This window comes from Phyllostomus hastatus, unplaced genomic scaffold, assembly GCF_019186645.2.
Source record: "Phyllostomus hastatus isolate PE091 unplaced genomic scaffold, TTU_PhHast_1.1 phas_contig_58, whole genome shotgun sequence".
Lineage (NCBI taxonomy): Eukaryota > Metazoa > Chordata > Mammalia > Chiroptera > Phyllostomidae > Phyllostomus > Phyllostomus hastatus.
The window spans coordinates 43,697,378-43,709,944 of record NW_025333916.1 but is presented as its reverse complement, the minus strand read 5'-3'; the positions used below and the strand labels follow the sequence as shown (position 1 = coordinate 43,709,944).

General features: G+C 48.0%; 1 protein-coding gene across 1 annotated transcript in view; it reads left to right on the top strand.

The window, feature by feature from the left end:
* Positions 1-348: 348 nt before the first annotated feature.
* The window catches only part of RETREG1 (reticulophagy regulator 1), a 115,511-nt gene continuing 103,292 nt past the window's right edge, over positions 349-12,567 (top strand). The window contains exon 1 of the mRNA XM_045847854.1: positions 349-764. Within this exon, the coding sequence (XP_045703810.1) occupies positions 478-764 (287 nt within the window). The 5' untranslated portion in view covers positions 349-477. The remainder of the gene's footprint in view (positions 765-12,567) is intronic.

Sequence of the window (12,567 nt, the reverse complement as noted above, 5' to 3'; positions counted from 1 at the left end):
CTGGGCCAGTGCGAAGCTGGAGCTGAAATCCGCCGTCAAGGGAAGGGACGCTCCGTAAACCCTCCAGGGCTGTGATGGCCCCGGCTTGACAAAGGGACAATGTCCAATTTATTCTGCCCGTAGCCCTGACTGCCTTTTAGATAAGTAACCCCGCAGCGGTCCTGTCCTTCGCCCTTTCCACAGCTGGAAGGGAAAAGGGGTCACGCTCCCTTGGCCCCCGGGCCCCCGCCCAGCTAGCTCCCAAGGCGCGGGGGAGGCCGCCCAGCCCCTCGGCGCCTGCCGCCCCGCCCCTGTGCTAACTTGGCCGCACCCACTTCCCCCGGGAGGCGCCCCTGCCGCGGCCAGGCTGACGTCACAAGGCACCCAGCGCCGGCGCCCCGCGGTGCGCGACCCGCGCGGGGACCCGCCGCCCTCACGGCGCCGACACCCAGGCGCGCCCGCGCGCGTGCCCGTCCTCGCCTGGAAACGCCGCTGAAGATGGCGAGTCTGGCGCCCCTGGAGCACGCCAAGGAAGGATGCCCGGCTCCGGCTGCCGCGGAGCAGGAGCAGCCGCCGAGGGCTCCGGGGGAGGAGCAGGGGGAGGCAGCGCCGGAGGAAGAGGAGGCGGCTGTGGCTGCGGGGCCGCAGGTGGAAGAGGCCGCCACGGTGACCTGGCTGCTCGGGGAGCCGGTGCTGTGGCTGGGCTGCCGCGCCCAGGAGCTTCTGAGCTGGAAGAGGCCGCTGCGCACCTTGCTCGGCTTCGTCGGGGCTAACCTGCTGTTCTGGTGAGATCTCGGGCCAGGGCGGGTGTGTGTGTGTGGTGGGGGGACGTCTAGGAGGACAGGTGACCTTGGGGCGTCCAGCGAGGGGAGAGTGCGCGCTGGACGCTGCGAAGTAAGAAGTGTCAGCCCTGCCCCACTTTCTTGGTCACCTTTCTGAACAGGCAGACACCCATTTCAACTTTCCTCCAGCCGCACTTTCCTGTAAACAGTTGTCATCCTCCTTGCGTGTGTTCAGCAGGCGAGGTGATCGGCTGACCCGCCTGCACCTGTACCTACAGATGTGCCCAGCGTGCTCAGAAACTTGGGCTTTTGCTTTCTAAAACTCGCAGGCTTTGACCTGCTCCCCCAAAGCATGTCCAAGCAATCGTGCTTGAACTTGTACTCGTTCTTGCACCCCCCAGCAGGCATATCAGGACCAGCTTGGGTACACGCTCAAGACTGCGCCGCCCTCATCAGCTACCTGAGATGGGCACTGAATGATTTGTTTTTCCGTTCCCTGGAGGGTTGGGTTTACTGTCTTTACTCCCTGATGAGAAAACAGGAGGCAACCAGGTGGATTATGTACCTCACCCCCGCCCAAGTGTGCACAGTGAGGAAAACAGTCGTATTTTTAGGTGAAGCACAGAGAGAATACATAGGAATGGTTACAACAAGCTCCCAATCAACAGGTTTGTCTCTCCTTATAGAGCCCTTCACCAGTAAGGACAGGGGAAGTGTCCTGCTCCTTCCTTGAAGGACAGCCCTGTCATCTGCTACCAGTCTGAGGGAGGGCTGAGAAAAGTCTTCTTTGTTTGCAGCCCTGCCCTCGTAGCAAGCATGACCCACATGGTGCAGAGTGAGAAGAGCTTCGGCAATAGAGACCTTGTTATAGGACACAGATTTCTTAACCTTAAAGTTAGGAAATAAATGCACGAGACGTACACAGCCTGCCATTGTCTAGGTTAATTGAGCAACTCAAAGAGGTGCGTCCCCCCTCCCCCGCAGATCTATGCTAGTCCTGGTTTTCTCTAAAAACTGGCTGTATCTTATCTTACCAGGGCCCCTGAATGTGAATTACTTTCACTTTGGGTCACTTAGCTATCTGCGTCTCTAGAGTTTATTCCAAATTTCTCTTGCCTTTTGGGAAATTATGTGAGCACTCAAATCAGGAGGGTTTGTTGTGTTATGCTGGATGGGGCAGCAGTTCAATCATCTGAGGGCTGAGACTCATTTTACCAATGTGGGGCATATTTTTAAAATTCTCTTTCTTATTTTAAATTTTTGTTTATTAAACAAATAGCTAATAGGCCCACAGTTCAAAAGTTTAAAGGTACAGAAGGGTACCGTTTTGAAAATCTCCTTCCCGTGTCTGTGTCTGGCTACCCAGTTTCCTCCCAGAGGCAGCCAATGCTACTGGTCCCTTGTCTCTTTCCAGTTTAGGAAATGCACAATATTCCACCCAAACTGTAGAATGCTGCCTGTGCTCTTCCTCCTCTTAGTGTATCTCAGCGATCACTTCCTTGTTCTTTGTCAGCTGCATAGAATTCCATTGGAAGGATGTCACAAATTACTTAACCTGTGACGGAGGACGGACTAAGGTTGTTTCCAAACTTGCTATCTCAGTGTTCTAGCTAATGGCTTTGGGCATACAAGCACGTCTGTAGGATGAAATCCCGGAAGTGGAATTGTCTGGTCAGGGGGGATGTGCACTTGTACCTTTGATGGCTAGCACGTGACTTCCTTGGAGTTCTACCAGTTTAAACTCCAGCAAGCCATGTGTGTGACTGCTTGTTTCTCTCCATCCTGGCCAGCAGCATTTTATCAAACTTTTTGATCTTGTAAATCAGATAGGTGAAAAGGGTATCCCATTATGGTTTTAATCTGTATTTCTCTGAGATTGGGCGTGATTTCTCTGAGATTCATAGGAATCTCTGAGATTCCTATGTTCAAGGACCATTAAAATTATCTTTTCTTTGCATTATCTGTTTATTAATAACCTTTATCCATATTTCTAGTTGAGCCATTGGGCTTTTTTTCCCCATCGATTTGTAGGAACTCTTTTTATATTAAGAATCTTTGCCTAATTTCTGTAATATGAGTTGCAAACTCTTATTCTGTGATGTATTCTTAATCTATATTGAAAAGAATGACTTTGACATAAAATAATTGAAGGCATATTTGGTATTATTCAAGAGTGATGTCTTCTATTTTTTTAGTGAGTTCTATGGAGAGGCAAACAATAACCAGGCCTTTAATCCATTTATTTCTTTCTGTTTATCTGTTTTTCTTTCTTCTCCTATTTGCAGTGTCTACGTTCCATGCACGTATTTTCTTTGACAGAAAAATAATAGCACTGCATTTTAAATTCTGAATTATTTGTTAAATGGAATTTCTGACTCACTCATTAATTTCATTAAAATTTTGGATTTTTCCCCCTTTGTTGTTTTGGGGTTAAACACTTTTTGAGGACATCATTTTCTTTACATAGTGTACTTCTTATTAAGTGACCTTAAATGATGATGTTCTAACATTGTGTCTCAGTAACTCTAAAGCTCTGTATTTTTTATGAGAAAAACAAGATCAGTGTTAGAAATCTGAGGGACCCAAATCTTGTCTTAAGCAATAGTGATGGTATTTTTACTTTAATTGGTGTTAGTTCATGTGTGCAGAAATTAACTTTTCAAACATATATTTTTGAATGATTTAGTGCCTGGTACCAGCAGTAGCTTTCAGGATTTTGGTTTTGAGTTCAAAAGCTCTGACATGTATTACTTGTCCATTATTTGCAATATTTTAGTGCTGCACACGACAAAAACCGATCTTGAGACACGGCTGGAATGAATGGGTGTAACTCAAGGCCTCAAGAAGCAGGTGTGGTGGAAGAGTCAAAAAAGGATAGCTCATTTTCATCCAGTTTCAGGGGAGTGCTGGCCTTGTGGGTGGAAGAGATCGTGGGGTCTTCATAAGGAGACCGTGCTTGGACCAGATCTTGACGAGCAGGCGTGTTTTGGGAAGATCTAGTCCATGGTCAACAGCCTTCCAGCCCTAAGGAATTGTACCTGGTATTTCATCAGTACGCTGAACTGATGTAATGGCACGTGGATTGGTGGGGAGAAGTAGGGAAGATGAGACCAGCTACGTGCTTTGGAAACACATGTGGGGACAGTGGGAGCCTCGAATGTCATATTATGTGTATGGACTTGTTTTTTTCTTTAGGCAATGGGAACAAAAAATGCCTCCTTACTGTGCCCATAATGTTTTAATGGATAACTAAATTGTGCTCCATCCATTCCTACCATAAAATACTGTATAACAATGAAAATAAACCACAGTGATAGGCAATGACATGGATGCATTTTACCAATGTAATTTTGGACAGGAAAAGCACATAGTAATACGTGCAGAATGATTCTGTATTTTTTTAAAATTTCAAAATGCGCAGAGTAAACAGTACTGGTTCGGTAAATACACATAAGAGATAAGGCAAAACATTCTTGTCCCCGAAATCGAGGAAGTGGGTGTCCTTGGGAGGAGGGAAAACGTGTGACCGCAGAGGGACCCCTGGGTGCAGGCGGCATCGTTTTTTCTGACTTGGGTAGCAGTTACATGGTGTTCATGTTAGAATTATTTGAAAACTGTGTATGTGTGCATTCTTCTGTTACCTATATATCTGAAGGAAAATACTAAAATACTAAGTAATGCTAAAAAATAGTCTTCATTCAGAGCCCAAAGGAGTTCGATAAGACACAGACCACGCACAGTGTTTGCCTCATGAACAGGGTTTCCAGCACTTGAACTAGACTGGGTTATACTCAACAACCTTTTTTTTTTTTCACCAACGAGGGACATGTTTTAAAAATTCTTTCTCTTCATTCTAAATGTTATTTATTTTTAAAAACTAACTAACATGGCCTCACAGTTCAAAAGTTTAACAGTACAGAAGAGTAAACAGTTTTAAAGATCTCTTTCCCACGCTTGTCCCTGGGCACCCAGTTTCGTTCCAGAGGCAACCAGTGACACCGATTGGCAAACACAACATGAAACAGAATGAAGCCACCCCTGACCGATGTGGCTCAGTTGTTTGGGCGTCGTCATGCAAGCCGGAAGGTCCCCGGTTCAATTCCTGGTCAGGGCGTGGGCCTGTGTTGTGGGTTTGGTCCATGGTCAGCGAGCATACGAGAGGTAACTGATTAATGCTTCTCTTCCTCTCTTTCTCCCTTCCTTCCCCTCTCTCTAAAAATAAATAAGTAAAATCTTAAAAAATATATGTAGAATGAACCCAGCAAAACAGAAAATGCCCATTTGGTTTTGTTTTTAAAGAATTCACTTTTCGCTGTGTACTGTCAATAAAGCACACACTCTCTCGAGCGTCCAGTCAGATGTCACACCTACATAACAACAAAGGCGGTCAGGAGCTAGACCGTGCATTTCATCACTCCGACAGGTTTCTCTGAGTCCCTTTTCTGTCTGCACTTGCCCCTGGGGACTCATCTGCTTCCCATCACTACAGATTCTATTTATCTTCCCTAAAATTCTGTGTACACGATACCACATACTACGATGTCGTCTGTGTCTGGCTTTGTTCACTCGGCGTTAAGTTTGGAGGTTCACCCCGTCGCGTATACTAGTTAATTTGTTCCTCCTTATTGTTGACCAGGTTGCCACTTCAGGGATGTGCCACGATTTGTTGATGCCATTTGCTAGCTGATGTTCATTTGGGTTGTTCTCAGGGTTGGCTATCATGAATAAAGTTATTGAAAAACTTCAGGCAGAAATCTTTAGGCAGAATGTCTGTTTTTGGTGAGAGGAGTGGCAGGCTCTGACTCATGTTTTGTGTGGCCACATGACGGCTGCCCTGGACAGGCAAAGGATGGAGCAAAATGCCCCTATTCTCCGTCTCCTGGCTGGTCACAGCACTGAAATTGGGTGCCTTCCAGTGCAGCCTCCCTCGTGGGGCTCATGTCTCTGCAGCCTAGAAAGTGCCCGAAGTGAGGTCATGTGGGACCCACAGCTGGAGGCCCTGGCATACAGAAAAGCCCGTGCTTGGGGCTTTTCCTTGGAGTACCTGGCATTGCATGATATTCCCCTCCACTCGTGTGAACAGTGAAACTGCAATCCAGTGCTGTGCCGGAGGTGACCGCACAAGGGCAGGAGACCTCCGGTACTGTGACCTTTGTGGTGTCTCAGGCTGGGCCCCTGTGCGATCCAGAAGGTGCAGGACCCACCGGGAGTCCTTGGGTGCTGTTCTCTGGAGTTGGTTTGGAAGGTTGCAGGGTTCAAGTCTCACTTGGTGTCAAGAGCCCCTCTAGACCATTGCTGATGGCTCCTGTGATCAGGCTTGTGTTCGGGCAGCGCCCTCAGAGAGCGCACTCTCTCACTGTCAGCTCACGGGCATTGCCTGGGCTGTTAAAGACGTAGATACTGGGCTCCCTGTGGCATCTACAGGACCAGAATCCCTGGACGTGGGGGTTTTCTCCAACACCCCAGGTGACCCAATACTCCCGCTTGAAAAGGACTGACTGTGTTTAAGCACCTCCTGGGGTTCTGAGCTGTCTTCTCCATGAGGCAGTGTTTCCACTGTTGGACAAGGCTAGGTAGCAGATAGTTTCCTTACACCGAGGTAAGCCCATCTCTTGATGATGTTGGCAGCAGCTGCTGGTCCAGGTCCCCTTCCCAGCAAGTCCTTTGTTTGTTTCAAGGTTCATTCTGTTTGCTCCTGCTGAGTCTTCTTCCCAGTTGAAAGATCCCGGGCTCCTTCCATTCACTCTTTTCCAGACTCTTCTGGACATACTCCTCCTTGTAGGCAGCATTCCTGAGATGGCCTGACCCGTGTGCTTCCCCACCTTCTCCTGGACAGCATCCTAGTCATGCAGCCTGACATAGAATTTCTTTATTCCAATTGCTAGTAACGCCACTCCCTCTCACAGCTGCCGTTATTGACAAGTGTTAGACTCTCATCAAACTAGTCTTGTGTATAACACTTTGTAGCTGTGTATACACAGACCCAGTTTGTCAAACTGCAGTTACTAAGGATGTTCACATTTAGCACCTCAATTAAATCTAACAGCAACCTGGTGATGCAGGTATTGTTCCCTTTGTATGTAAGAAAATGAGGCCAATGGAAGTTAATTTCGTTACCACAGATGACTTCGACCTATACTGTTCAGTCACAAATTTGCAGTGATAGAAATATTTTTGCATTTGTACCGCCCAGTACGTGGCTATCACTCCCTTTCCAGACCTCCATTAAAAAATTCAACAATTACTTATCGTCTGCGACATGCTGACACTGTTCTAATGCTAGCGATGTAGATCATTGTAAGATCCCCTTTTCTCTCGGGACTTATATTCTTGTGGTGGAAATTGTGGGAAAAGACAATGCTAGGAGAATTTGGATGCCACGGAGATAACTGAAGCATGCACGGGCCAGGAGCAACAAGGAGGTACTATTTTGCTGGTGTGTTTGGTGCTGGACTCTCGGTGTTGGCTTTCTGCTGGCCTCTGAGTGAAATAGGGGAGTGAGACCACCGGGGCTGGAGACCAGAGAGGAGAGGCAGTGGGCATGGGGAAGGGGAAGTAGACTCAGAAGGGGCTCTGGAGGTAAAATCAGGAGGACTGAACGGATTTGTGGTGGGAGAAGGGAGACAGGAGAGGGAATGAGCAGTGGCTGGAATGAGCTAAGAGGAGGCTACAGCATGTTGGGGTGGTGGGAGAGGAGGGTGACAAGCCCAGTTTTAAGGGTGTGGATTTTATGTGCCCATGGCCATCAAGTGAAGTTATCTAACAAGTCCCCACAGGGCCAGCACATGGGCTGATGCTCGGGGCAGGCTGGGTGGGAGTATGGATTTGGATCTGTTGTCTGTTGGGGGTGCAGACTTGGGGGGGTTGTGAAATTTCCTAGGGAGCATCTGTTGGGTAATAGGAGAGAGAGCCTGGGAGAGGTGTTGAGGAAAGTGACATTACCACGGCAGGTGACCTCAAAGAGCACCTTTCTCAGGAGACTTAGAGCATGGTGAGTCCGAGAGAGAGATGTCCCGGAGAAGCCCAGTGAGGTGGCAACTGATGTCACCAGCTAGCATTCGATTGGCAAGGGCCCCCTCTTGGCCTTCGTGAGGGCAGTGTGGGCAGGGGCACGGCCTTCCCAATCGTACCAGATGTTCCATTCCCTGGAGGACAGGACTCTCTACTCTGCAACCTCTCCCCACTTAAGGCCCCCTGGGGTTTGGTCTTCAGGCCAGCCCCTGACTTGGCAAACTTGAGTTCAAGCAGTTTAGGAAATCTGCTTTCTCTAAGCCCTGGCTTTCGGGCCTATGGAGATACCCTGTTTTGAATGTCAGAAGTAGCATTCTAGCTGTGTTTCTATTGCACTCCTGCAGAGTCTAACCACCCCCTACCCATGCCACTCTCCACCCGCTCTTCAGATGCCTGGAGACACCCAGGTGGTGCTCTGAAGGACACTGGGACTTGTGGGGATGGAGGTAATGCCATAGGGGAGGCAGGAGGACAGAGAGGGCTAGGCTTGGAAGGACACTTCTTTCTCCAATACCTCAGGACCCAGACACGACACTGCAGAGGAATACCCAATCCCCATCCCCCCTCCCTCCACCAGCCTGTAGTGGGCGTGGCCAGGAGTCCTGGGCCAATGGCGACTCCTTTCTCTGAAGGAGGAGGTTGGGCTGAGATTGAGGAGGTTGAGAGAGGAGGAGGCTGGCTCTGTCTTTCAAGGGGAAGGATAGCAGGAAATCACAAATAATTGCGGGGAAACACCAGATGACATTGTTTTCCTGGCTTTATTTACTTCACTGTGGCCATTTCTACAGTGAATACAATTTTATCAGGTTCCTGTATTTTCATCTTTGTCCCCATAGACCGTTTTTTTCAAAATGAATTTTTTTTTCATGGAATAGTGCTAAATTTAGTGTTGTGGTCACCCCTATGCTGTGTTACATTAGCAGTAAATATTACACAGGACATTTCCCATTTGCTAAAGAAACAAGCTCAAAAATATCAATGGTATCCACATCTCTTTACAACATGCTTTTAGAAGAATGAAACTCTTAAGTGTTTTCAGAGATTGTTCAGAAAGATTTTTTACAGTGCTTTGTCCTCTGCTCATTTCAGCTTATTTGGGAAGGAAATGTTTTTCTCTTGTGGCTGAAGGTAGCACTACCCACGTGACAGCACGCTGGGCAAGGTGTGGCCACTTGCATGCTCCAGATGGAACTGTAGACCTGGGAGAAGGGGCTGGAGCCGCCACGGGCCAGCTGGCATCCCATCTCTGCCCAGACACCGCGTGAGCCTTTCATCGAAAAGATAAACTCAGATGATGCCAAGCGCTCACTCAAGTTGTGGCCACACAGGCCCGCCTGGGTTTCTGGATAAACCTAATTGGCTACTCTTATAACAAGCTGGTGTTCTTTTGACAAATTGTGGGACACACTTTCTGTGACCTTTCATGCTTTCACTTGGTGATACCTGCAGTGATCATTGACTTTAACGATGGCCATTGATTGGGGTCTTGCTTTGGGGCACTTGGCCCAGCAAGGTCTTGTTTAATTCTCACACAGCCTAGCAGGGGTCATTGCCCATTTTGTAGAGGGGGATGTTGAGGTTCAGGGCATTTAAGTCACATGCCCCAAGGTGGCAGTATGTGGCAGAGCTGGCATTCCAACCAGGCTTCTGTACGTCCTTCCCCCATCTGCTGGTCCCTCCTGCAAAGGGGAGGTTAAGGCATAAAATGAGTGTGAAGTTATATGGTTTATCCCCTGTGTCTCCTACAGGACAGAGTGAATCTACTTCTCAGTTAAAACATCCGCTGCCTCCCATATAGCTGGTTGTCTCTCACCTGCTTTCGGGAAAGAAACTTAGTTTTCCAAGTAAAATTCTGTCACCAACCACAGCTCCACTCCACCACCGCTGTGGTCCATTTTTCAGTATTAATTACCAAACCCCAGGATGCATCTCTCTCAGCTGTCAAGTGGTCTGGCTTTATCATATTTCAGTTCCCTTTCGTGCTTGCCCTTTTGGCTGGAGGACAGCTGTTTCTCTCCAGGTGAAAGATCCTGTGGACTCCTGCATCCTCTCAGGGGGCTGTCCCGTGTGGTGGAGTAGAGTAGTCCCTAAAATATGTGTACTCTGGGGTGTGGGCCTGGGTGCTTTTAGCGTTGGGGGAGGACAGCTTGTCTTTAAGGAGCATTTCTGCCTACCCTGGGGGTGGGGAGCAGGGCTGCTGGGCTGGCATTGATGTTGGCGGTGATGGGGGATTAAGGGTGGGGGGCGGGAATGTCAGGAGGGCTCAGACCAGTCTTGCTCCTCTTCTGGCGCATCTGCAAAGACTCCCTGCTGTGTGTGCAGCTCTTCTGGCCCTGGCCTGCTCTTTCGCCTCTGAGGCTCTGCCTGTCCCCACCACCTCTTCCACAGCCCCTTCACTGTCATCAGTCTCCTAGTCACTTCAGTGGGCTGTCCCTGCCACCCTCTCTGGGTCTTGCCTGTTAGTTTCAGCTTTTTTAGATCTGCTTGTATCTTGCATGGCATGTGGTACAATTTGAAGGCGTTTTAATTTTCTGTTGGTTTTTGTTTCTAACTCTTAGAAACTTAGTAAAAGTCTGTTGAATACCACTTAAGAAAAAAATTAAAGCTACAGGGACAGAATATGTGATGAATGAGGTGAAGAGTGCTGCATGTGAAAATCAGTCCCTCTTTCTCTACACATCCATGCTCTCTCCCTCCTTCCCTCTCTCTCTCTCTCAGATTAATTACTCCCACCAGGCTTTTAATAAAAACACAGCAATCTCTTGTCCCGCCTCTTTCCACTCCCTAGTGCTGTTTCTCAGAGCAATTATTGTAAATTTTCTGCTTTTAGCTCTATTTAGGCTTTTCTAAATAATATCCTTAAAATGCCATGTTTTTTACATTTAAGATTTTAAACATTTTTGAGGTGTAATTGACATGTAACATCATATTAAGTATGCAATGTAATGCTTTGATATTTATGTACGTACATTGCAAAATAGTGACGACAATAAGTCTAGTCAAATGTGTCACTGTATGTAGTAGCATTTTTTTAAAATGCCATTTCTTGATTGAGCCTTCTCAGACACTTTTTTCCCTCCCACACCAGTTCACATACACCCTGCTCCTCCTCCGTCTGCTCTGCTGAGGTCACAGTTTGGGGGTTAATCGTTGTGACCATGTAAGCATTGCTTATGCATGAGCAATAAAGAGAATGCCATGTTTACAGTGCCTTGCATGTACAACTTTATTTTGCTGTTACTGTTAGCATTTTTTTCTATTTGATCTTTTTAACTCTACCATTTCTGGAAAACAACTTTCGATATAAGCCAAACCTATCCGGCTGACACTTGAGTTTCTCTTTTTCGCCCTGTCCTTGCAGCCATCCCTCTAGGGGTCTTCACCTTCCTGTCCTGGTCCGGAGTGATGCGCCCTGGGCCTGCTGCTCGCTCAGGACTCCCGCATCCGCCCTCCCACCCCTCCTGGCCTGTGTGCGCGCCCGCATTCCTGAGCTTTGCTGAACCAGGGTCGGGGAAGTCCGCAGCCTCCAGAGGGTGGCTCCCTTTCCTTCTCCTTTAGAGTATTTATGACAGTTTAAGGGTTTTTTTAATGCTTGTTCTGAGTTTCTCATTTCTGTTTGTTTTCTTACTGGACTCTTCAAAGGCTTTCTTTTTGGACTCTTCCTGGACTCTTCCTCGGTGAGCTCCTCTGGCAGAGTGCATGCTTCAGCTCTGTGAAAGTACAGAGGAAATGCATGTTTTGAGAACTCGTGTGCGGAAAATGTCTTTATCCCACCCTTCCAGCTGATTGCTAGCTAGTTCGGTTGGGTTTAGAATTCTGGGTTGGAAATAATTTTCCCCTAAAATTTTGAGGCACTGTCCTCCCTGTCTCCTCTCTCGCTCCAGGGTTGCCTTTGAGCATTGGGACACCTTTTCAGGGCCTTCCCGATCTCTTGTAGATGATCGGTAGCTGGCCCAGTTATTGATTTGATTGTTGGTACTTGGGTAAGCTGAGAATTGGCCAGATTTCTGTGTTAGTTATTGCTGGTGCTTCAGCGCTTCAGGGCAAGCTGAAAGCATTTCTTTGTGGCTTTTATACTTTCAGGACTCAATGTTTACCATATAAACGCTGCATATGACATTTGTGGTCCATCGTAGGACTGTGGACTTGAACACAGGGCCTCTGTGTGCCTCCAAGGGGTACTCACACAGAGCACATCCTGAGTGGCGCCCCCTGGAGTTGTGCAGGGAGGCTGCCCTGGCTGGGTGCTGTGAGCTTTGCCGAGTCATGCTCTGGGGGGTGGGTGTCAGGCCTGGCGCTGTAGGAACACGTGTCATCCTAGAATAGGCTGCACCTAAATGCTAAATGAACCGAAAGGTGGAGAGAATTCATGCCTTGACCTTGTGTGCATGTGCTCACGACACATATCCTAACTTGTCACAGACCAGGGTGTGACCAAGATGTATTGAATTGAAAGAGTGTGGCTGTTACTTACGTTTTAGGTTTGGTTGGCAGCTTAAGGCCACATAGGTGCCACTCTCTGCCGGTCAGCTTCCAATAGCACCCTGGCACTTCGCCTCATGTTTTGCTGGTCCGTGTAGCACGGAAGGAAATGTGCATCCAGAGTAGCAGACTTCAGAAAAAGAATCATAGAATGAACATATTGAAATCATCTGGGACCCCGAGCTCCACAGTGTTTTGAAGGTATTGTACTAACCTGTTTTTCCGTATTTCCAGCAGCTGATGGAAGATACTTATTTCTATGATCAGGTTACACCGGTCCTGACCTAGTAAACCAGGTTATTTGTTCTGTTAG